General features: G+C 35.3%; 1 protein-coding gene across 1 annotated transcript in view; it reads left to right on the top strand.

Moving 5' to 3' along the window:
* Positions 1-27,651, top strand: part of WDPCP (WD repeat containing planar cell polarity effector) — a 281,366-nt gene that overhangs the window by 129,535 nt on the left and 124,180 nt on the right. Inside the window, exon 12 of the mRNA XM_028089705.2 lies at positions 8,480-8,543. Within this exon, the coding sequence (XP_027945506.2) occupies positions 8,480-8,543 (64 nt within the window). The remainder of the gene's footprint in view (positions 1-8,479; positions 8,544-27,651) is intronic.

The raw sequence follows: 27,651 nt of genomic DNA on the forward strand, positions 1-27,651 counted from the left end.
AGAAAAAAATAACGAAGAAAATGAATAGAACCTGAGCAACTTGTGGGATGCCATCAAATATATGCATTATGGGAGTCATAGAAGAAAATTTTGACTAGCCAGCATGAATCTATATATCCAAGAAACACAATGAAATTCGAATAGAATCAATTCAACGAGATCCACATCAAAACATAATCAAAATTTAAAAACCAAAAAGAGAATCTTGAAAGTGGAAAGCAGAAAGCAACTTATCTTGTAGACAGGTTCCTCAGTAAGATTGACAGCTTATTTCTCATTAGAAACCATGGAGGTCAGAAAGTGATGGGATGACATTTAAAATGTACAAAGAAAACCATAAACCAAGAATTCTACACTTGATCTTAGAAGAAAAGCTCTCAACTCATGATGTTAGCTGTGGGTTTTTCATATATATTTCTCTAACATCAGGAACAAGATAAGGATGTCAGCTCTCACCACTTTTTTCAACATAGTACTTGAAGTCCTAGCTGCAGCAGTCAGACAAGAAAATGAAACAAAAGGCATCCAAATGGGTAAGGAAGAAGTAAAACTTCCACTATTTGCAGACAACATGATACCAAATATAGAAAGGCCTAAAGACCACCAAATAACTACTAGAACTGATAAATGAATTCAGTAAAGTTACAGGATTCAAAATTAATATACAAAAATCTGTTGCATTTCTGTACACTAATTATGAAGTAGCAGAAAGAGAAATTAAGAAAACAATCCCATTTACATTTGCACCAAAGAGAATAAAATAACCTAGAAATAAACTTAATCAAGGAGGTGAAAGACCTGTACTCTGAAAACTATAAAACACTGATGAAAGAAATTAAAGATGACACAAACAAATAGATGTCTTATGCTCATGGGGTAGAAGAACCAGTATTGTTAAAATGTTCATACTACCCAAGGCAATCTACATATTTGATGCAATCTTTATCAAAATTCCAATGGCACTGTTCATAGAACTAGAAGAAATAATCCTTACATCTGTATGGAAGCACAAAAGAACCTGAGTAGCCAAAGCAATTTTGAGAAAGAAGAACAAAGCTGGAGGTATCACAGTCCCAGATTTTAGGTATACTACAAAGCTGTAGTAATCAAAAGAGTATGGTACTGTCACAAAAATAGGCACATAGGTCCATGGAGCAGAATAGACAGCCCAGAAATAAACCTACACTTCAGCGGTCAATTAATCTACAACAAAGGAGACAAGAATATACAATGGGGAAAAGACAGTCTCTTCAACAAATGGTGCTGGGAAAACTGGACAGTTACATGCAGCAGAATGAAACTGGACCACTTTCTTAGACCATACACAAAAATAAACTCAAAGTGGATTGAAGACCTAAATGTGAGAACTGAACTCATAAAATTCCTAGAAGGAATATAGATAGTAAAATTCATCAACATAGGCTGTAGAACCAATATTGTACATATGTTTCCCCAGGCAAAGGAAACAAAAGAAAAGTTAAACTATTGGGACTACACCAAAATAAAAAGCTTTTGCACAGTGAAGGAAAACATCAATCGAACAAAAGGGCAGCCTGGTGAATGAGAGAAAATATTTCCAAATGATATATCTAAGAGGTTAATATCCAAAATATATAAAGAACTTCTACAACTCAACACCAAAAAACCCCCAAATAATCTGATTAAAATGGGCAGAGAACTTGAATAGACATTTTCCCAAAGAGGGCATACAGATGGCTAACAGACACATGAGAAGATACTCAGCATCACTAATCATCAGGGAATTGCAAATCAAGATTACAATGAGGTTATCACCTTATACCTGTCAGAATGGCTAGACTCAAAAAGACAAATAACAAATGTTAGTGAGAACATGGAGAAAAAAGAACCCTGTGTGCTATGTGGCAATGCAAACTGGTACCACTACTATGGAAAACAGTATGGAGGTTCCTCAAAAAATTAAAAATATAATTACCATATGATCCAGGTAATTCCACTACTGGGTATTTACCCAAAGAAAATGAGAACACTAACTCAAAAAGATATATGCTCCCCTATGTTTATTGCAGTATTATTTATAATAGTCAAGATATGGAAGCAACCCAAGTGCGTGATGATTGATGAATGGATAAAGAATATGTGATATGTATACTATATATATCATGGAATATTACTTAGCCATAAAAAAGAATGTGATCTTGCCATTTGTTATGATGTAGATGTACCTAGAGGGTATAATACTAAGTGAAATAAGTCAGTCAGAGAAAGACAAATGCTATATGATTTCACTCATATAGGAATTTAAGAAATAAGACATGAACAAAGAAAAAAGACAAAAAATACAGAGAACACACTGGTAGTCGTCAGAGGGCAGGTGGTTGGGGGATGTGTGAAAGAGATAAAGAGGATTAAGAGTACACTTGTTGTGGGCACCTGGGTGGCTCAGTTGTTAAGCATCTGCCTTCGGCTCAGGTCATGATCCCAGGGTCCTGGGATCGAGCCCCACATCTGGCTCCCTGCTCGGTGGGAAGCCTGCTTCTCCCTCTCCCACTCCCCCTGCTTGTGTTCCCTCTCTTGCTGTGTCTCTCTCTGTCAAATAAACAAAATCTTTATTAAAGAAAAGTACACTTGTGATGAGCACTGAGTAATATATGGAATTGTGGAATCATTTTATTATAAACCTGAAACTAACAGAACACCTTATGTTAATAATACTTCAATATATATATTGAAAAGAATTTATACATATATATATAAAGAATAAAGATATACATATATACATATATATGAATAAGGATCATATAAAAAACATAGAAGAATAAAGAATTCTACGCCTGGCAAAGTCTTATACACTGAACACAGAAAAACATTGCTAAAAGAAATTAAAGAAGACTTAAATGTGGACATCCTGTGTAAATGGATTAGAAAACTTAACTCTTGTTAAGACGGCAACACTACCCAAAGCAGTCTACAGATTCAATGCAACCCCTACCAAAATTCCTATGGCTTTTTTTTTTCCACAAATAGAAAAAGCCAGTTTACAAATTTATATGAAATTGCAAAGGGCCCCAAACAGCCCAAACAGTCTTGAAATAGAAGAAAGAGAACACATGCTTCCCAATTTCAAAACTTACTACAAATGTTTTTTTGTTTGTTTGTTTGTTTTTTACTAAATCGATAAGGTAATTCAATGTAGAGTAGATGGTCTTTTCCAAAAATGATGCCACATAAACTGGACACCCAAATGGGGGAAAAAAAAATGAGTCTTGTCCTCTACCTCATGCCAACACAAATATACCTGAAATGGATCACAGCCCTCAGTGTAAAAGGTAAAATTATGCAACTTCTAGAGTGAGAGTAACATCATCAACATGGCAGAATAAGAGTTCTCTACCATCTTACTCCCAAGCAACACCAATTTAGACAATCATCCATGAATAAGAGTGCGTTTGTGGAAGTCTGGGAGTCCAGTGGAGAAGCTCCAGCACACCACTGGAGCAAAAAGGAAAAAAAACAATCTGAGGTTGGATGCATTCAGTGGGGTAAGGGGAGCGGTTTCACTTTACCTGTGTCATCCCTTCCCCAAGGTGGCACAACTCAGTGCCAAGATCCCACAATTCTCAGCACATGATTTCTCCCATGGCTAAAAGTGAGAGCATGTGAATAACTGCCTGACTTCCCAAGCTATGTAGGATGCTGCCAGAGACTCACTTCTTTCTCACCTCATCTAGAATACTGAGGTGTGTTGCATAACTAGGTGGTGGGGAGCAGCTGGAACAACAGCAATCATGGCTCTCAGAGGGCATCATGGGGACACAGATCCTACTAACTGATTGACAGACTGTTATCAGGAAGCCTGCCCACAAACTCATGAGGAGACCTTGCTTATGGATCCCCAAAACTGGCATCAGGTATCCCCAATGCTCCATGTGTGCCGCCACACCCAGTGGCCGGTTCTCTGTGCACACCTCCAGGATGACAACAGGCGCCTTTGCAAATGGCTACTAATCACACACAGAAAGCTGGCCTGACTCTGCAGGTTTAAGAGAAAGCACACAAACTTGAGCATTAAAGACTACCCTAAGGCAAGCAAACAGGAGGCTCTCAGCATCTGGCCTAGGGTTACAGAATAGAGAGAGGGCATACAACCTTAAGAATTCCTCCTCAAGAGGGAACAGAAGTGTGGAGCAGGTGTATCCATAGAAAAGGACTGAGAAAGACTCAAAATCCCCACAGGGCTAATAAAAGCTATTTCATTCCTTAAACTAGTTGGTAAGACTGGATGAAGTGACTACTTCTTTAAAGGAGAAAATTGCAACACAGGCTTCATGAAGCTTGAAAAATCAAGGAATGTGATAACACCAGAGAAAGACAATAATTTTCTAGTAAATATCCCCAAAGAAATGGAGGTCTGTGATTTACCCAATAAAGAATTAAAAATAGTTTTTTAAAGGAAGCTCAATGAGCTACAAGAAAACAAAGACAATAAGATAAGGAAAACAATGCACAAACAAAATGAGAATTTTACAAAGATAGAAATCATAAAAAAAACAACAAAAAAAGATTCTGGAGGTAAAGAATACAATGGATGAAATGAAAAATGTAGTAGAGAGCATCAATATCAGACAGGATTGAGCCAAAGAAAGAATCTCTGAGGTAGAAGACAAGTCTTTTGAAATTACTCAGTTGAAGGAGAACAAAGAAAAAAGAATGAAAAGGAGTGAAGAAAGTGCAAAAGAAACAAAAGCAAAAAAGAAATATTGGGATTTCATCAAGATAAGAAGCTTCTCTACAGCAAAGGAAATAGTTAACAAAACTAAAAGGCAACCTTTGAAATGAGAGAAGATATCTGCAAATGTCTTATCAGATAAAGGGCCAGAATCCAAAATCTATAAAGAACTCAACACCCAAAAAACAAAAAAAATTGATCAAGGAATGGGCAGAAAACATGAACAGACATTTCTCCAAAGAAGACATACAAATGGCCAACAGACACATGAAAAAATGCTCAATATCACTCGACATCAAGGAAGTACAAATCAAAACCACAATGAGATGCCACCTCAATGAGATACCTGTCAGAACGACTAAAATTAATAACTCAGGAAACAACCAGTGTTGGCAAGGATGCAGAGAAAGGGGAACCCTCTTACACTGCTGGTGGGAATGCAAGCTGGTACAGCCACTCTGGAAAACAGTGTGGGGGTTCCTCAAAAAGTTAAAAATAGAACTACCCTACCACCCAGCAATTGCACTACTAGTTATTTATTCAAAGGATATAAACATAGTGATTCGAAGGGACACATGCACCCCAATGTTTCTAGGAACAATGTCCACAATAGCCAAACTATGGAAAGAGCCCAGATGTCCATCGACAGATGAATGGCTAAAGAAGAGGTGGTATAGATATCTATCTATCTATACACCTATCTGGTATCTACACACACACACACACACACACACACACACACACACACAATGGAATATTACTCAGCTATCAAAAAGAATGAAACCTTCCCATTTGCAATGATGTGAATGGACCTAGAGGGTATTATGCTAGGTGAAATAAGTCAGTGAGAGAAAGACAAATACCATATGATTTCACTCATATGCGGAATTGAAGAAACAAAACAGATGAACATAGGGAAGGGGAAGGAAAAAATAAAATAAGAGGAAAACAGAGAGGGAGGTAAACCATAGAAGACTCTTACCTATAGGGAACAAACAGGGTTGCTGTAGGGGAGGTCTGTGGGAGAATAGAGTAACTGGATGATGGGCATTAAGGAGGGCACTTGAAGTAATGAGCACTGGGTGTTGTGTGTAACTGATGAATCACTGAATTCTACCTCTGAAACTAATAATACAGTATATGTTAATTAAACTAATTTAAATAAAAATTTAAAAAGAGTACAGAAAGCATATATGAATTATAAGATCCCATAAGAAAAAACAGTCTGTGAAATTATTTTCCATCATAGTAGCTTGTTTTCTTGTGCATTTGGTGATTTTTTTTTTTTAAGATTTACTTATTTCATAGAGAGCACACAAGCAGGGGGAGGGGCAGAGGGAGAGAGAGAGAATCCCAACTCAGGGCTCCATCTCATGACCTGAGATCATGACCTAAGCCGAATTCAAGAGTCAGATGCCTAATCAACTGAACCATCCAGGCACCCCTACATTTGGTGATTTTTGATGGTGAACTCATTTGTTTTATTTTAATTGATGGTAATCCTGGGCCTTTCTATCAAAAAACGCTTTAATCCAGTGGTACCTGGCTTTCTCAGTTGGTGGAGCATGGGAATGTAGGCCTTGGGGTCATAGAGCCTACTTAAAAAAAGTGCTTTAATCCAGAGATGAATTTTTTTTTATTCTTTATGCCAAAGTTAGACTATATCCTGGGAATATTTTAACCCTTGGCTTAATCAGAAGTCTTGGGCTTAGCACCTTTACCTTGAGACTTGTTCAGGGCTCAGTCTCTTGAATGTGATGGCCCTTAGATAGTTCTGCCTCTCCCTGCTCTCCAGTATTTGCTCTCTGTTCAGGGATCTTTACTCTAGTTTTAATGAAGGGATTTCATTTTGTTGCTATTTTTTGATTAAGACTATGGAACACTTGGAGAGATTTTCTTATTTTTTTAGAATTCTGTGATGTACTTTAATGTATGTTTTATAGGCAGTCTAGTTGGGAGCTCCCTTTGGTATTTCTGGTTGTCCATGCTGCCAGATGCCAATGCTTGTTCTTTCATTTTATCATAGTGTCATTCATTACCTCTCACCTAGAAAGAAGAATACATCCTATCTTGCCCCTCTGAATTTCACTCTCTCCAATTTTAATTTATCCTATATATGATGGCCAACTTGATGTATCAGTGAACATATTAGACATTTTAAATTCAAAGTACATGGAAATAAGAGTTTCAAACTCAGGAAAGATAGGGATCCTAGAGATTCGTGAGTCACTGATATAATTATCAATGCCATGAGAGTACGTAAGGTTAGTCGGAAGATTAGAGTAGTGAGTGTAAATAAAAGAGTACAAAAGCACACCAACTTCGTGGAGTAGGCAGAGAAAAACAAACTAGGAAAAGAGACTAAGAAGATGAAATGCCAGAAATTGGAAAACAAAAGAATGGCCTCTCCAAATGCAAGGAAAGAGGAGGTTTCAAAGAGGGGAAATTTATAGGGTCAGATGTGGCCAGAAGGGACACAAGAGGAGAACTTATCATTTGTTTGATCATTAGAAGATGGACGATTACTATTGCCAGAAAAGTTTCAGTGTAGTGGCAAAATAGCGGTGACTGTATGAACAAGTACTGTAACTTGCTATAATCCTCTGTCCTCTTTTTCATTACATCCTACCTCCACTGAAAGTATAATGAATCAGTAAGCTTCCTGGAACAAAAATAAACACAATTGCCTTCTGATCATCCACAGGCGAAAGAAATTCAGGCAAATACTGGAGAGGCTAGTAAGAAGGGCAAAGGAGGAAATTGGGGAGAACAGTCATTAATTTTTTGCTTGTACTTTACTTATTATAGCTATTTTATTAATGAAATTTATGTAATCCATTAGTAATAACTAATATTCCATATTTCTGATATGTTTTAGTTGAAATCTTTATATTTTATACTATCGTATTTCACAATATGAAATAGAGAACAGAGAACAACTTGGTTACTTAACTGCTTGCTTCTGGAGTCAGAAAAACTCACAATTATATCTGTGTAAATCTCCACATTCAGACCAAAAAAAAAAAAAAAAAGACCTTTCCTTCTAAACCTCTGTGCAAAAAGTATATGATCATGACATGCTTCGCTCTCAAGATCTTAAACTTTCTGTAAAGGTAATTATATAAACTGTAGTTATCATGTATCTTAGCATAAAGTTAAACTTTCACCATAAAGAATTATCAAAGTTATACTTCAGGGAAAGATAGTACAATTGTGAAAAAAGAGCAGACAAGTAATACTTCACATATTTAGAAAATACTTTAAAATATTTAGAAACATTTTATTATTGTTATTTGAGAACAGCCTAGGATGTATTTTTTCTAAAACTCACAAATACGACTTTTGTAATAATACATTTGACTTCTCACCTTTTACCTAAGAAACAGAAAAATGTAGTTATTTGATTTGTTAATTACTTTTATCCTGCTATATTCTCAATGTCCTCATACTTTTCTCTTATAAAGCACAATAAAGTTAAAAATTATGAGAGATAAGCCAGCTTTTCCCCATATTCAGCAGCACCTACTCTGGGTTCTGCTTATCCTTGAAAGTTGCACTGAAGGCCTCTATGGACGCTTTGCCTCAGCTCCCCCTAAATGCAGTAACGTTTCACATACAGAAAATCCCAACAGGCAAATTCCCTACTGCTTGAAAATATTTTTCCCATCAGAAGAATAAAAAAACAATAACATAAATACATTAAACTAGCAGCTCTCTCCTTTTATGGTTTTGTTCACAACTAACATAGAACATTTGTTTTCTTCCTTATAGGTACCAGAGATTTGAAAAGGCATTTCTGTTAGCTGTTGACATTGGTGCTCGTGACCTGTTTATGGTGAGTCATTCCCAGAGATGATTTTGTGCCTTCAGTTCTAAGGCTGAGTAAGTTGTCAGCTTTTGTGACCATTAAAAAGGATTAGTGTCATTTGTGCCTTAGACACATGGTGGGAAAGCATTATTCCATCTTGGCTTGCAGCTCTCCCTTCATGAAACTGGTCAATAGCCATCTAGTCTCCTTTGACTTGTTGACATTTTCCTTGCCAGGCCCCAAAGGATATTTTATGGTTTCTAAGAATTTATAATTCTTGAACTTTTCTCTTCATGTACTTTGATGTGAGGGGATGACACCTTTCTATCTAATAAGCTTAAATGTCCTTTTAATCCATCCTCTGAAGTACAGCTACAGAAGTTAGGAAAATCTGTACCATAGATTTTGAACGTACTCAGTTGGTCCCTTACATTTTAGTGTGAAGTAACAAATTATGAATGTTCTCACTTGTAGTTTTAAAGTAACCACAGTGCAAAGTAGATCCAAGGGGTTATAAATTCACATACATTTTAATCCTCCCATTTACTAGCTAACAGCAGTAAAATTGGCCAGTTTCTTACAGATCCTTGTGCTCTGTATCATTTTCTTATAAGATCTTTTACCACAATGTCACAGTGAGATCAGATGAAGGTGGTGTTCCTTTTCTGGTTTCCTAGCATATTCTGCTCCACAGAAATTTCATTGTCGGCAAAGAAACAATAAAGCAAAAACTTCTTGAAAGCAAAAAAATTCTAGAAGGCTCTTTTACCTGAATCTTCTGCACAATGAAGACATTTTTGTAGTTTAAATTAAGCTTTGATGGCTTAGATGTTAAAATGGGTTCATGGCTTTAGGTCACTTGTCTTTGGAATGAGTTTGTTGTTTAAATTCTAGCTTTGCACCATTCATTTAAATTGTGCTTTCATTGATCATGAAAAAAATCTTTCTAATTACTTCAAAACTATGAACCTTCTGTTATTTATCATCTGTATTTTGTATTTTGTTCTGTCAAATTGAACAGGCATCTTCATATATTGAGAGAAGGTTTTACTATTTAATATTTACAATATCTGAGCATGTTGACATCAGAGTTCAGAAATTATAACACTTTTTAGATTTTTTGATCCCACTGACTTTATCTCCACCTTTTCACCTCTGCCTCTGTTCCCTCCAGTAAAGGTAGATTTTCTTCCTATTTCTTTACTTGTAAGGTTGTTTTGGGCCTAGGGACAATGTACTGAAAGACTTATGTAAACTGGTAAGTAGTATACAGATATCATGTGTTACTGCTGTTAAGACAGAGCAACTATTGTTATTACATGGCTATGTAAGAAATAATGAAGACCTGAAACAGGGCCTGAATTATACGACTGTAAAAGAGAGGATATTTTTTAAGCAAAATCAAGATGATTCAGCAAGACCTTAGATGAAAATAAAATATTTTGATTGTAAGAATAAATAATACTATAATAGAAAGTAAACATTACCATAAAAGTATAGAGAAAAGTAAAATCCACTTGAAATCTTGCAGTCTAGAAATGAACATCCTTTAAAATACCTCTCTGTGAATATGTGTGTGTGTGTGTGTTGTACTTTTTGTTTATAACTTGAGTTTTTTCATTCAACAATATAACATAGTTTTCCATATCAGTAAACATAAGTCTATATAATTTCTTCAGTGTTTACGTTGTATTCCATTTTATGGGTGGTACTGGGATAAAAACAGGCATATGGATCAATGGAACAGAATAAGGGCCCAGAAATGAATCCATATGTATAGGGTCAACTAGTCTTTGACCAAGAACATACAATGGAGAGAGGATAGTCTTTCCAATAAGTAGTGGTAGGAAAATTGGATATTCACCTGCAAAAGAATGAACCTAGACCTTACATCACTCACAAAAACTAACTAAAAATGACTTGAAGACTTAAATGTAAGACTGGAAACCATAAAACTTTTGGAAGAAAACATCAAGAAAAAGCTCCTTGACATTGGTCTGGCGATGTTTTGTGTGTGTGTGTGTGTGTGTGTGTGTGTGTGTGTATTAGTTTTTGTTTTTATAAGACAACAAAAGCATAAGCCCCAAAACCTAAAATATAAGTGGGACTTGGGGTGATCTTACTCTTGATCTCAGCTCAGATCTTGATCTCATGGTCATGGATTCAAGCCCCACATTAAAAAAAAAAAAAAAAAGACAAAGAAAAATAGGACTATGTCAAGTGAAAGAGCTTCTGCACAACAAATGAAATAGTCAGAATAATGAAAAGGCAGTCTACAAATGGGAGAAAATATTTGAAAATCATATATCTGATAAGGCGTTAATATCCAAAATATATGAGGAACAAATACAAATCAATAACAAAAAAATCAAATAATTCAATTAAAAAATGAGCAAAGGACCTGAAAAGACATTTTTTTCAAAAAGGACATGCAGATGGCCAACAGGTACATGAAAAGGTACTCAACATCACTAATCACCTGGGAAATGCAAATCAAAACCACAATCTGATAACACCTGATACCTGTTAGGATGTCTTTTATATCAAAAAAGAGATTATAAAGGTTGACAAAGATGTGGAAAAAAGGGAACCCTTGTTCACTGTTGGTGGGAGTATATATTGGTGCAGCCACTATGGAAAATAATATGGAGATTCCTCGAAAAATTAAAAATAAAACTATATGATCTAACATTTCCACCTCTGGGTAAATATCCAAAGGAAAAAAAAAATCAGTATCTTGAAGAAGCATCTACCCATGTCTACTGCAGCATTATTCACAATAGCTAAGTTGTGAAAACAACCTAAGTGTCCATTGACAGATGAAGGAAATCTTGCCATTTGCTATATCATTGACGAACCTGGAGGGCACTATAGTTTCCTACAGTTAGGAAAATAAGCCAGATAGAGAAAGACAAATATTGGATGGCATCAGTTATATATGGAATCTTAAAAAATAAGTAAAAGCTAATTTCACAGAAATAGAGTAAAATGGTAGTAGTTGCCAGGGGCTAGTTAGTGCTCTTTGTGCCCTGTTTTAAAAATCTTTTACTACCCCAAGGTCTTGAAAATTCTTTTTTTTTTTAAAGGTTTTATTTTTAAGTAATCTCTACACCCAGCATGGGGCTCAAAGTCACACACACACACACATACCACCCCCCCAATCAAGAGTTGCATGCTCTACAGACTAAGCCAGCCAGGTGCCCCAAAACTTCTTTTTGTCTTCCAGAATTTGTATTATTTTAATGTTAACATTTAAACCTACAATCCACCTCTGTTGATTTTTAAGAGGATATAGCTCAAAACTGATATCTATCATATGTATATCCAGTTGACTTGTGACCATTTATTGACAAAATTGTCCTTTGCTTGCTGCTTTACAGGGTCACCTTTGTCATAAATGAGGTTCCCACAGAAATGCACATCAAAATCATAATGAGATATCACCTCACACCAGTCAGAATGGCTAGTATCAAAGTGACAAGAAATAACAAGTGGTGGGGGCACCTGACTGTCTCAGTTTGTGGAGTGTGCCACTCTTGATCTTGGAGTTGTGAGTTTGAGCCCCATGTTGGGAATAGAAATTACTTAAAAGTATTAAAAAAAAAAAGAAATAACTAAGTGGTAGCAAGGATGTGGAGAATGTTGGCACGAATGTAAATTAGTGTAGCCACTATGGAAAATGGTATGGAGGTTCCTTAAAAAATTAAAAATAGAAATACCATATGATCCAATAATTCTGCTACTGGATACTTACCCAAAGAAAATGAATACGCTTGGGGAGACTGGGTGGCTCAGTCATTAAGCGTCTGCCTTTGGCTCAGGTCATGATCCCAGGGTCCTGGGATCGAGCCCAACATTGGGCTCCCTGCTCAGCGGGAAGCCTGCTTCCCCTCTCACACTCCCCTTGCTTGTGTCCCCTCTCTCACTGTCTCTCTCTCTGTCAAATAAATAAATAAAATCTTAAAAAAAAATGAATATGCTCATTTGAAAAGATATATGCACCCCTATGTTTACTGCAGCATTATTTACAATAGCCAAGATATGGAAGCAACCCAAGTGTCCATCCATAGATGAATGGGTAAAGAAAATGTGATGTATGCACACACACACACACACACACACACACACACACACACACACACACACAATGGAATATTAGCCATAAAAAAGAATGAAATCTTGTCATTTGTGACAACATGGATGGACCTAGAGGGTATTATGCTAAGTGAAATAAATCAGGCAGAGAAAGACAAATACAAAATGATTTCACTTATATGTGGAAGCTAAAAATAAAGACTTGAATCACAGATCTGTACTTCTGAAACAAATAATGCAACATATGTTAAGAAAAAAAAAAAAGAAGAAGATAGCAGGAGGGGAAGAATAAAGGGGAGTAAGTCAGAGGGGGAGATGAACCATGAGAGACGATGGACTCTGAAAAACAAACTGAGGGTTCTAGAGGGGAGGAGGGTAGGGGGATGGGTTAGCCTGGTGATGGGTATTAAAGAGGGCACATTCTGCATGGAGCACTGGGTGTTATGCACAAACAATGAATCATGGAACACTACATCAAAAACTAATGATGTAATATATGGTGATTAACATAATAAAAAAAACTCTAATTAGAAAAGAAAAAAAAACATAACAAAAAATTAAAAAAAAAACAAATGAACAAACACCAAAAAGAAACAGAAACAGGCTCATAAATAAAGAGAACAAAATGGTGATCATCAAAGTAGGTGTAGGGGGATAGGCAAAGTAGGTGAAGGGGATTAAGAGCTACAATCCTGCACATATAAAATAAGTTAGGGAGATGAAAAGTACAGCATAGGGAATATAGTCAATAATACTGTAATAACTTTGTGTGTTGACAAATGGTAACTACATTTATCATGGTAAGCATTGCATAATGTATAGATCGGTTGAAGTGTTGTATACCTGCAAATAATGTAATACTGTATGTCAACTATAATTCAATAAACATAAACCAAGTGCCCATATATATGTGTAGGTCTACTACTAGACTCTGTCCTTGCTCCAATACCAAACTGCCTTAATTACTTTATAAATATTTATATCCAATAGTGTAAGTCTTCCAAGTTTGTTTAAATGTGTTGTTCTTACTCTAACTTGTGATAGATGCTTAAGTCGTGGATTTTTCAGCTTCTGTTTCTTAATGTATGCATTCAAGGGTATAATTTCCATTTAAGCATGGCTTTGATTGCATTCTGACAATTTTGTGTGTCTATTTTTCATTATCATTCAGCTCAGCTATTTCTAACATTTCTGTTGGGAATTCTTCTTTGCTCTAGGTTTCTTAAAGTATATTTCCTAATTTCAAACAATAAAACATTTCCTAGGGAGACACACACACACACACACACACACACACACACACACACACACACCCTTAACCTATTCTGTATCACATCAACCCTTTGAAATTTATTGAGATTCCTTTATGGCTCATTATATGGTCAATGGTAAGATTTCCATGTGCGTTGAAGAAAATGTGCAGTCTACAGTTCACAGTTGTTGAATGCAGTATTCCATATAAAATCAAGTTTGTTAGTCATGTTTTTCAGTTCTTCTGTATCCTCACTGAGACTGTGTTTTAAAATTTTCCACTATAATTGTGGACTTGTCTTTTTTGTTTTGGTTTAACACTGTGTAATTAGATGCATGCCAATTTTCTTGGTATATTGAGATTTCATCATTATGAAACATTCTTCTATTTTGTAATAATGCTTCTTGCCTTAAAACCTACTTCATCTAGGGGCACCTGGGTGGTGGCTCAGTCGTTAAGCATCTGCCTTCGGCTCAGGTCCTGATCCCAGAGTCCTGGGATCGAGCCCCGCATCGGGCTCCCTGCTCGGCGGGAAGCCTGCTTCTCCCTCTCTCACTCCCCCTGCTTGTGTTCCCTCTCTCACTGTGTCTCTCTGTCAAATAAATAAATAAAAATTTTAAAAAATAACCTACTTCATCTCAAAGTATACCTACACCAGTTTTATTTTGGTTTGTATTTGTTTCATATATCATGTATGCATATCTCCTTATATTTAAGTTGTATCTCTTGTAAACAATATATAATTGTATATTTATAATCAACTGTCACTTTTGTCTTTCAATTAAATTATTTAATTGAATTATAATATAAATAATACAATTGTGTTTGTCCTACCCTCTTTCTTTTCTATTTGTTCCACCTATTCTATGTCCTTTTATCTAACCACCCTTGCCCTTTATTATGTTAATTATATTATTCCATTTTTCCCTCCAATTTGCTTATTAGTTACATTTTTCCTCTAATTGGATCTTTTTGTTCTTGTTTTGGGATCATTTGGTCTTATCTCTTTGTTTTTTTATTGAATGTTGTATATAGAATTTTAAAAATGTAATGATAATTTGAGGCTGTGTATGATGCTGTTTTCCTGCAGAAAGAATTTACTTTTGCTTCTGGCAGGTAGTTAGGGCAGGGGTTAAATGATACCTTAATCTATTCTGGGATTGAGTTTATTTGAAGATGAGTTTCAGTCTAAGAACTGGCTTATTTCTACTTTATACTTACATCAAGAGTGTAGCCCCTCAGGAACCTAGTTGGAAGCCCTGCCCTTTTAGCAGACCCTGAAGTATAACTTTGTGGTCTTTGCCCATTGACTTTACCTAAAGCTCTCTGCAGTTTCTCAACTTTTCAAACACTACTTTCTGTTAAGTTTCTCACCCTCTTGGCCGCCAATTACATATTGGCAAATGCTTTGAAAAGCAAAAGCAGCACCAAATGTCAGGCTTACCTCTCTGGGCTTTGCTTCTGTCTAGAATCTTGGTCCTTCAAATATTCACTGTCTTGGTAGTTCTCCAATATCTTCAAGCAGAATTTTAAAAATTATTTTATCCAGCTGTTCTAGTTGCTATCAGCAAGAGTATTGGCTGATATATCCTTATCTGGGTAACTGGAATCAGAAGTTCTGTAGAATATTTTTAGAAGGTGAGTAAAGTGTTAAAATTGGCACTAGCTGCTTTCCAATTCTGGATAACCCCCTGCAGTGTGCTATTATGTCTGAACTATTAATCACTAAGAGCTTTAAATGTCACAAATTCTACTTTAAAGCATGACATATCATCAATTTTATGCCCAAAATGGAACAAATGAAATTTTATAAGATGTTGTATATACTAGGGTTTATTGTTCAATTATAGCAAAAGCATCAAAAAAAGAAAAACCTAAGTTTTTTAAACTTTATCTTATTTTCAAAAAAGTAAAAAAAAAATTTCAGCCTTTCAAGTTGAAGAATTGTATTAATCTTATAAGGTTAATAATGCAGAGCTTTCCTTTTTGATAATAGAAGATATTTGTGTTTATGCCTGCTTAAATTTATAGTCTCTCTTTCTTGAGGGCATGCCAAGTGCTTTATGATTATCAGCAACAAAATCATTACATCTCACAAAATTAAAGCAGTTAACTTTTCTTGATCATCTGCAAAAGCATTATACCAGATAATGCCTTATATAATGATATAACATATTATGTTAATATAATATATAATATATATTATACTATTTTATAAATTATCTTATTTTATAAGATAAAATAAGATAATATAAGCAACTATTTAATTTTCATAATAATCCTAACCAATAGAATTATTATACCTATTTATAGTTGATAAAACTGATTATAAGGAAAACTAAGAATTATGAGTCAAACTCAGATGTTTTTGACTCTAAAGTTCATACTAATTCCATTTATACCAAACGACTTATATAAACTAAAAATTTGGAAGTTTCCCAAAGCTGTGATTTATGACTTGATGACTCCCCCTAACCAAGTTCAAAAAACTACTCTTTTCCTTTTATTATTTACTAAAATTCAGAAGTTATCTGTAAGAACATTATCTGTTTATTGCAGAATGACATCTGATCTAGCTTAAATGATTTACAGAACCCTGGTTTATTTAGAGTATCATTCATCCAGATTAAGAGCTCTTAATCTATAATAAAAGGAAGTATACAGTGAATATAGGAAGGACCACAGAAAAATAACACCAATGCCTATTTCCCTATGTCTCATTCATGGCTCCAGGGAAGAATACTTTCACATGTTTAGTGATAGTTTTCTTAGAGATAGATGTGGAATATGTCAAACATGATACTGATAGATCTTCTAGGACTGTGAGTCTGCTCTTTGAGAACCCATCTGCATCTTGGGAGACATGACGAAGAGTTGTATCTTAGAGTGTCATGTGAACTGGATAAGTACAACACTTTTTAAAGTGTCTGTCCCCAATTTCCTGTCCTTTAAAAAAAAACAGTAGTTTCTGGGGCACCTGGATGGCTCAGATGTTTAAGCATCTGCCTTCAGCTCAGGTCATGATCTCGAGGTCCTGGTATCGAGCCCCGCGTCAAGCTCCCTGCTCAGTGGGGAGCCTGCTTCTCCCTCTCCCTCTGCTACTCCCTCTGCTTGTGCTCTCTCTGTCTAATAAATAAATAAAATCTTAAAAAAAAAACACATTAGTTTCTCATTGACCCCTGCAGTTCAAGGTTATTTCCTACCAAAACCCAAGCAAAAAGGAATATTTATATAATCAATATTGGCTCAACTGTTTTAAAATATTACTGGTAAGGGAAGACGATTTTCCACTTCCAGCTAATGAACAAATTGGTTTTCATACTTGCCCTCCCACTGTAAACTACTATAAAACTGAACAAAATATTAGACAACTATATTTAGGCATTGGACAGTAAGTCCTGCAGGACTTTGCTTCTTAAAAAATAGGGAATACACAGATGGCTCTCTATATAATTTCCAGAACAGAGACCAGTAATGTCACTCAACTGGAGAGCCAAAGATAAGAATTCAGAATTCAGAGATGATGAGTGATCTAGAATTTGTGGGGCAACATACCAGAATGGGAAAATCTGTGTGAAGAGTGGGGATCCAGAAGTCTACAAGGTGGCTCCTTTGAGTCCTTGATGGAAGGCTAAGCCACAAGTACACAAGGCTTACCATAGAGTCACTTCTATGAGACTGAGAGCCAAATGGAGAGGCTGCTGGGACGCCTGGGTGGCTCAGTCAATTAAGCGTCTGTCTTCAGCTCAGGTCATGTTCCCAGGGTCCTGGGATCGAGTCCTACATCAGACTCCTTGCTCAGTGGGGAGCCTGCTTCTCCCTCTGCCCCTCCCCCTGCTGTGCTCTCTCTCTGACAAATAAATAAAATCTTAAAATAAATAAATAAATGGAGAGGCTGCATAATGCTGAGAGATGCTGGAATTCTGGATCAAAGTGAAGCAACTTCACTGGGCATTTATATGAAACCACAGAAATGCCATGTTTGAACATAAAAGCCATATCCCAGGACTCTGTATAAAACTGAAAGAGATCTGCCTTTAAAAATCACAAAACTAACTGCACATGGTCAAAAGAATCCACCACTAATTTAATGCCCTGCTAGTACAAAATTCAACACCCTTTAAAAGACAATATTACCCAAACTCCTTATAATGTGATGTCCCCTATATACATCACACAGTAACACATTATTAGGTATGTGAGATGCAGGAAAATGTGATGTATAATGAAGAGGAAAAGGAGCTAATGGTAACAGATCCTGAGAGGACCCAGATATTGAAAGGAGAGGAAAAAAGCTTCGGAGCAACTATTATAAGTTCAAGTATTTTAAAGGAAAAGATGAACATAATGATTGAATATATAGGGATTCTTAGCAGAGATAAGAAAACTTAAAAGGGGCAAAAGAAATTCTAGAACTGAAAAATATAAAATCTGAAATGAAAAATTCCCTGGATAGGTTTAGCAAAAGATTGTACAATATAATAAAGGATCCACAGATATCAAGACAGATTAGTAGAAATCATCCAATCTTAATAAAAGGAATGAAAAATATTACAAAAATAATAAAGCCTCAGTAATTTGTGAAATCAAAATCAGCTGGTCTAAAATACATGTTATTCGTGGAAAACAGTCTACATTTCCAAGAAGCTCAGTGAACTCCAAATAGACAAAGCAATACTCAGGCACACCACATCTTGGCACAGCTTATCCAAACTATTGAAAAACAATGGTGAAGAGAAAAATCTAAAAAATATCCAGAAAATAAACAAACAAAAGGACGTAGAAGGACCAACTAATATGAATTATGGCTGACTTCTCAACAGAAAAATGATGCCAAAAGATAATGTAACATCTTTAATGTACTGAAAAAATAACTCACAATACAAAATTTTATATCTAGTGAAAATTATCTTAAAATAGTGAAATAAAGACACTTTTGAATAAATGAAAGCTGAGATAGCACCAACTCAGGAGAACTGCACTACAAGAAAATTTAAAGGAAATTCTTCAGGCAGAACAAATATTATACTAGATAGAAACATGGTCTATAGAAAAGAATGAAGAGCTCTGGCAATGGTAAATGTGGATTAGTAGTAAAAGTATTTTTTCCTCATGTAAAAAATTCTTTAACAGATAACTGTCCAAAGCAAAATAATAATTCATTGTGGTATTTATAACATGTAGATGTGAAATGAATGACAGTAACATCCTAACATCATTGGTGGATGGTAAAATGGAATCATACCATTGTAAGAGTCATACCTTTTACCAAAAGTGGTACAATATTCATCCTTTCTGATGGCTGAGTAATAGTCCATTGTATATATGGACCACATCTTCTTTATCCATTCATCTGTTGAAGGGCATCTCAGCTCTTTCACAGTTTGGCTATTGCGGACATTGCTGCTATGAATATTGGGGTGCATATGGCCCTTCTTTTCACTACATCTGTGTCTTTGGGGTAAATACCCAGTAGTACAATTGCTGGGTCATAGGGTAGCTCTATTTTTAATTTTTTGAGGCACCTCCACACTGTTTTCCAAAGTGGCTGTACCAACTTGTCTTCCCACCAACAGTGTAAGAGGGTTCCCCTTTCTCCACAACCTCTCCAACATTTGTTGTTTCTTGCCCTGTCAATTTTTGCATTCTAACTGGTGTAAGGTGGTATCTCAATGTTTTGATTTGAATTTCCCTGATGGCTAATGATGGTGAACATTTTTTCATGTGTCTGTTAGCCATTTGTATGTCTTCTTCAGAGAAGTGTCTGTTCATGTCTTCTGCCCATTTTTTTTTTTTGACTTGTTTTTTGGATGTTAAGTTTGAAAAGTTCTTTACAGATCTTGGATACCAGCCCTTTATCTGCATGGATGGGACTGGAGGAGATTATGCTAAGTGAATAAGTCAAGCAGAGAAAGTCAATATTCATATGGTTTCACTTATTTGTGGAACATAAGGAATAGCATGGAAGACATTAGGAGAAGGAAGGGAAAAATGAAGGGGGGAAATCAGAGGGAGAGATGAACCATGAGACACTATGGACTCTAAGAAACAAACTGAGGGTTTTAGAGGCGAGAGGGGTGGGGGGATGGGTTAGCCTGGTGATGGGTATTAAGGAGAGCACGTACTGCATGGAGCACTGGGTGTTATACGAAAACAGTGAATCATGGAACACTACATCAAAAACTAATGATGTAATGTATGGTGACATAACATAATAAAATAAAATTTTAAAAAAAGTGGTACAATATTAATTCTAAGCAGACTGTGATAAGTTAACACTGTGTATTGTAGTGCCTAGAGGGTTTTCTTAAAAATTTAAATAGGTATGCAGCTAAAAAAAAAGTCAATAGAGGAAAATTTAAAAAGACGTTTAAAATACTCAATCCAAAAGAGGGTAGGACAGGAAAGAAAATTAAATTTAGATTAACTGGACACTCTAATTAAAATGCAGATTGAATTTTTTTTAAGTCTGAGATTGTCAAACTGGATAAAAAGCAAGACCTACTTATATTCTGTCTGTAAGAGAAACACATTAGTTATTATGACACAAATTTAAAAGATACAACACACAAAACATAAGTACCAGACAAAGTAGATTTCAGAACAAAGGAAGTATTAAAAGACATAGAGATACTCATGATAATAAAAGGTCAGCAGAAAGACATAATTCTAAATGTTTATATACAAAATAACTGAGTTTCAAATATACAAAGCAAAAGATGACAACCAAAAAAGAAAAATAGACAAATGTAGTAATTCACAGACTAAGTAGTTACAAAAAGTCCATAAGGATACAGAATATATGAACCTATCCACCAACTTGACCTGATGTTTTTTGAACCTATATTCAACAACTTTAGAATGCACATTCTTGGGATGGCTGAGTGGATCAGTTGATTAAGCATCTGCCTTCAGCTCAGGTCAGGATCCCAAGGTCCTGGGATTGAGTCCCACATTGGGCTCCCTGCTCAGCGGAGAGTCTGCTTCAGCCTCTCTGCCTGCTGCTCCCTCTGCTTGTGCTCTCTCTCACTCTCTCTCTGACAAAAAGAAAAGAATGCACTTTTTTTTTCAAATGCACGTGGAACATTCACTAAACATAGATTATATGCTGGTCCAAAAATAAAGCACAATACACTTTAGAAGAGTGAACTATGACACCAAAGGAATTAAATTACAATTCAGTAGCATTCAAATTATCAACAAAGTTCCCAACTATTTGCATATTAAGCAGTATTTCTCTGAAAGTCTCATGGGTCAAAGAAGAAATCATAAGAGAATTTAGGAAATATTTTGAATTGAATTTTATCAAAATATGTGGGATGATTATAATCAGTTGTATATAATAAATTGCCATTGAGTCCATATTGATTCAAGTAAGTACATAAGTAAATAAACCCAACTAATAAATGTAAAAGGAATGATTGAGAAAATCACAGTTTGGCAGATATTATAGTCATAATGGAGTAAGGCAAGAATAATTAATGGATGCTATAACTGTAAAAGTTTCCTGAGATACAGGGTATTTACATTGTCTCAAAATATTTCCCCACAAAGTATGTGCTATTTAAAAAAGAAAGAGTAACTTTACAGTGGAAAGCTGGTAAACACCATGTTAATTAAGTGATCAAAAAGCCATCATCAATAATGGAACAAATCAAAATAATTTGCTACCTTATATACTACAATAAGAACACAACAGCCATTCTGTGATATCCCTGCAAAAAAAGGCATAACCGGCATCTAATCCTGAGGAAACATCAGTTGAACCCAAATTGAGGGACATTATAAAAACTAACCTATACTATCCAAAAAATGCCAAGTTCATGTGAATGAAAGGAAGACTAAAGAACTAATGTATACTAAAGGAGTCTAAAAAGACATAACAACTAAATCTGTCAAGAAATTGATCTTTGTGATATGAAAAACATTACTGGAACAGTTGGTGCAATTTCAGTGATTTAAGCTGGAATGTTATCAGTGTAACCTTATGATTTTGATGATTTGATTGTGGTTATATAGGAGAATGTCCTAATTAGTAGGAAATAACACCAAAGTATTCAGGAGTGTTTTGGCAACTTCCTCTCAAATAATTCAGAAGGAAAAATCTTTGTCCTGTATTTGAAACTTCTCTAACTCTGAGGTTGCTTAAAATTTTTTTAAAGAAAAAACATTTTCACTGTTGTCATGGCTCTAGACTCTTTATTGTCCATGTTTTTCTAGGTAGAAGCTGTGTGGTTTGGGAGTCTGTTTCTGTTGGTCACAGAAATGCTGCTTTTAATTTTGTGTCTTTGGGATCTTGTTCTGCTTTTGAAAATTCAGGTAACCTCTCCAACCTAATTATTACTGTGGCATAAAACTACTCATTTGCCACCCAAGATTGCTTCTCTGGCCCCATGTTGGATGGCATGAAGATGAGTATGCCTTCTGAACATTCTCACGTTGGCATCCCTAATTACCTTGGCCATTGGCACAGGACCAGTTGGAATGTCAAGTGTGTGCCATTTGATAATGCTATAAAAAGACCTATAGCTGCTGCTCTCCAGCCATCTGTGCCTTCCCTTGGCATGACACTACTGGGTAGTTTGTCTTTCATTGGCATGATTTCTGTAGTGTGGCTTACATCTGCCACTCCTAGGCACTTGCTTGATGATCAAGTTGACATAAAATTGCCTCTTTGGCACTGTTTCTCTATAGAGGAGTTTTATACCTGCTAACTTCTGAAATAAGAATTACCATTCATTACATACAATATAGTTGTAATTTTAAATATTATAACTATAGACGTTTCTGGCTTCTATTGACTCAGACTTACCCAGTTGGACTTCCAATTTCAGTTTTCCCAGTCAGAAGTCTTCATTCTAAAGAATTAACTTCTAAATGAAATGTACCTCTTCTGTTTTAAGACCCTGGGTTGAGTGCATACATCAACCTCTCCCTCCTGTGCCAAATCTCTAGAAATGATGGAACGTGTGTGTGTATGTGTGTGTGTGTGTGTGTGTGTGTGTGTATTTAAAATTTATAACTGGAATTCAAAACAAGAATGTATGATGGACCAGAAGCTGTGAGGAATCCACTGAAAGCTGTAAAACAGACAAAATGAGATTGAGAAAGAAAGCAGAAACCTGAATGTCAAGAGGAGAATACTGCTCCCAAGGTTGGAAAAAGCACCAGAATTTCCCCATGCCTATGGAAAGTAAGTTGATGTGAGTATGCTAAGAATTTAGGACTATACACAAGAAAAATAGGAATAGATGGTGTTGTGGAATAAATTCTCTCCCCATGCCCTCCCAAATCCATATGTTTAAGCTTTAACCCTCAGTGTGACTGGATTTGGAGATAGGCCGTTAAAGTGGATCCCTAATGCAATATGAGAGTGTCTTTATAAAAAGAAGAGTCACCAGGGATGCATGTGCACAGAGGAAAGGCCATGAGAGTTTACAGCAAGGAGGTGGCTCTCTGCAAGCCAACGAGAGAGGCCTCAGGAAGAAGCCAAACCTGTCAACAGCTTCATCTTGGACCTTTAGCCTCCAGAATTGTGAGAAGATACATTTCTGTTGTTGAAAGCACCCAGCCGATGGTATTTTGTTATGGCAGCACTATCAGACTAACACAAACAGCATAACCTTGGAACCAATAGATAGGAAAAATACAAGAAAGAAAGCTTAATGAATTACTGAAAAGCGAATAGGAAATAATCAAAAGGAAATCACAAATGGCATAGTAAATAGAAAATACAAAATAAGCTGTTAAGAATGTCTAGTCAGTAATTATAATGCAAAATGTGAATGAATGAAGTTCACCTATTGAAAACCAGAGACCATAAGATTGGATTTTTAAAATATCCTGATATATGTTGCATATAAAAAAAACCCTCCAAACTCAAATTTACATGGGAAAGTTCAAATGGAAAAAGATATACAAATAAATGCTGCCAAAACCAAGTATCAGACAAAATATATGTATGCAAAAAGATTAGAGAAGGACAAGTGAGGTACTTTAAAAATAGGTCCTGATATTTGATATTTGACTTGATATTTCTCTTTCCAAAAGTTAGTGCCTTATCCTCTCATCCCCTTGACTATGAGCTGGACTACAACTCATTTCAGTTATAATTTCTGAAACTAGGTAATATAATGTGTTGTGGCTTCCTTTTCAATCCCTTTGTCTCTGAACACTTGTTTTGCGGGCAACTAGTAGCCATGTCATCAGGACATTCAAACAGCCTGATCGAGAGGTCTGTGCAGTGGCATACCAATGTATCTTAGGAAAAGCCTCCAGCCAAAAACATGTGAATGAGGCACCAGGTAGGACCGAAGTAGGTCCTTCATCCCCAAACTTTCAGATGACTGCAGCTCTGCTCAGCATCTTGACTGCAACCTCATGACAGACCCTGAGTCAGAATCACCCAGTTAAGTTGTCCTATATTCCTGACCTTCAGAAATTGTGAGATAATCACTATTTATTGTTTTAAGCTGCCAATTTTAGGGTGTTTTTTTTATGCAGCAACAGACAACTAATACAAAGAGATCCTTCATAATTATATAGTTGACAGTAGAATCCATCAAGTAGATATAGCACTATTCATTTAACGACAGAGCTCCAAAATGTTTTTGTTTTTTTCAAAGAAAAAGCTTCAAGGAAAAATTGAAAAATCCGCAAAATGCAGGATTTTAATACACATTTCTCAGAAAACTATATACTAAGAAGGAAATAAACAGTGATGATCTTGAGGGTTTGAATAACAATCAGAAAACTTGAGCTAATGAAGATCTATTTAATAATCAATTCACATTATTAACACAATGACCAAATCAATCACAAAAGATAATATCAAAGCCACCAAGGATATCTCAACAATTTGAAAAGATTGCTATCATAGAGACCATATACAGTGACCATAAAAAGATTGCCCTGCTATAATATAACATGTTACTCAAAATTTGACAGCAGACTTATTCTTTAAATTGAAGTATAATTAACATACAGTGTTATATTAGTTTCAGGTTTACAATATAATGATTCAGCAACTCTGCATTACTCTGTGCTCATCATGATTAGTACTATTAGTACTATTCTATTTCTAATATTTCTAGTATTTCTAATCTAATATTTCTAATCTATTTCACCCTCTCTTCCCCCGCCCCAGCAACCACCAGTTTGTTTTCTGTAGTTAAGAGTTTGTCTCTTTTTGCCCTGTGTTTGTTCATTTGTTTTGGTTTTTTAGATTCCACATAAGTGAAATCATATAGCATTTGTCTTTCTGTGTCTGATTTATTTTACTTAGCATTATACCTTCTAGCTATATCCATGTTGTCACAAATGGCAAGATTTCATTTTTTATGACTCAGGAAACTCCATATTACTATATATATTATATATACTATACATTATACACATTATATATATTCTATGTATATTACATATATATATATTCTATATATTACATGTATATATAAAGCTATCTTCTGTATCCATTTATCTATGGATTCACACTTGGGTTGCTCCAATATCTTGGCTGCTATAATTAAGGTGCATGTATCTTTTTGAATTAGTGTTTTCATTTTTTTTGGGTAGTAGAATTACTGATTCATATGGTAATTCTTTTTCAAATTTTGAGGAGCCTCCATACTGTTTTCCACTGTGGCTGTTTGGACTCTTACCAACAGTGCACAAGGGTTCCTTTTTCTCCACATCCTTACCAACACTTGTTATTTCTTATGTTTTTGATTCTACTATTCTGATGTATAAGATGATATTTCATTGTAGTCTTGATTTGTATTTCCCTGAGGATGAGAGATACTGAGCATCTTTTCATGTGTCTGTTGGCCCATCTGTGTGTTATCTTTGGGAAAATGTCTATTCAGATCTTCTGCCCATTTTTAATTGGATTATTTGGTTTTTTTGGCATTGTAAAAGTTCTTTATGTATTTTGGATATTAACCCCTTATCAGATATATGATTTGCAAATATTTTCTCTCATTCACTAGGGTTATCCTTTCTGTTGATGGTTTCCTTCACTGTGCAGAAGCTTTCATTTTGCTGCAGTCCCAGTAGTTTAACTTTGCTTTTGTTTCCCTTGCCTGAGGAGAAGTATCTAGAAAAATGTTTCTATGGCTGATGCCAAAGAAATTAATGTCTATGTTCACTTCTAGGATTTTTATGGTTTCAGGTCTCACATTTAGGTCTTTACACCACTTTGAGTTTATCTTTGTGTATGGTGTTACAAAGTGGTTCAGTTTCATTCTTTTGCATATACCTGTCCAGTTCTCCCAGCACCATTGTTGAAAAGACTGACTTTTCCCCATTGTATATTCTTATCTTCTTAGTCGTAATTGACCATAAAAGTGTAAGTTTAGTTCTAGGGTCTCTATTCTGTTCCGTGGATCTCTGTGTCTTTTTTTGTGCCAGTACTGTACTATTTTGATTAATATAGCTTTATAGTAGATCTTGAAATCTGGGATCAGTACCTCCAGCTTTATTCTTCCTTCTCAAAATTGCTTTGGCTACTCAGGGTCTTTTTTAGTTCCATACAAATCCAAATTTTAGGATTATTTGTCCTAGTTATATGAAGAATGTTGTTAGTATTTTGATAGGGATTGCATTAAATCTGGAGATCGCTTTGCATAGTATGGACATTTTAACAATATTGGTTCTTCCACTCCATGATCTTTCCATTTGTTTGTGGCATCTTCAATTTCTTTCATCAGTGTTTTATAATTTTCAGAGTACAGGTCTTTCACATCCTTAGTTAAGTTTATTCCTAGATATTTTATTCTTGAGGCAAATATAAATGAGATTGTTTTCTTAATTTTTCCTTCTGCTACTTCATTATTAGTATATAGAAATGCAACAGATTTTTATATATTAATTTTGTATCCTATGACTTTACTGAATTCATTTATCATTTCTAGTAGTTTTTTGGTAGAGTCTTTAGGGTTTTCTATATATAGTATCACATCATCTGCAAATACTGCAGGTTTTACTCCTTCTTTACCAATTTGAATGCCTTTTATTTCTTTTTCTTGTCTGATTGCCATGGCTAAGACTTCCAGTACTATGTTGAAAAAAGTGGTGAGAGTGGACATCCTTATCTTGTTACTGATCTTAGGAGAAAACTCTTAGATTTTCACCACTGAATATGATGTTAGCTGTCGTTTTTTCATATATAGCTTTGTTATGTTGAGGCATTTTCCCTCTAAACCTACTTTGTTGAAGGTTTTTATCATGAATGAATATTGTACCTTGTCAAATGTTATATCTGCATCTACTAAAATCATATGGTCTTTATTCTTCCTCTTGATGTGATGTATCATGTTGGTTGATTTATGAATATTGAACCACCCTTGAAGCCCAGGAATAAATCCCACTTGATTATGGTGAATCATTTTTTTAAATGTATTGTTGGATTTGGTTTGCTGCTATTTTGCTGAGGATTTTGCATCTATGTTCATCAGAGATATTGGCCTATACTTTTTCCTTTGTTTTGTGTCTTTTTCTGGTATTGGTTTTGGGGTAATGCTGGCCTCATAGAATGAATTTGGAAGCTTTCCTTTCTCTTCTATTTTTTTGGAATAGTTTGAGAAGAATAGGCATTCACTCTTCTTTAAATATTTGGTAAAATTCACCTGCGAAGGCATCTGATCCTGGACTTTTGTTGGTTGAGAGTTTTTGATTACTGCTTCAATTGCTAGTAATTGGTCTGTTCAAATTTTCTATTTCTTACTGATTCAGTTTTGGGAGGTTATATGTTTTTAGGAATGTATCCATTTTTTTCTAGGTTTTTAATTT

This window comes from Eumetopias jubatus, unplaced genomic scaffold, assembly GCF_037043125.1.
Source record: "Eumetopias jubatus isolate StellerSeaLion01/CBP00866 unplaced genomic scaffold, mEumJub1_p1.0 scaffold_9, whole genome shotgun sequence".
Lineage (NCBI taxonomy): Eukaryota > Metazoa > Chordata > Mammalia > Carnivora > Otariidae > Eumetopias > Eumetopias jubatus.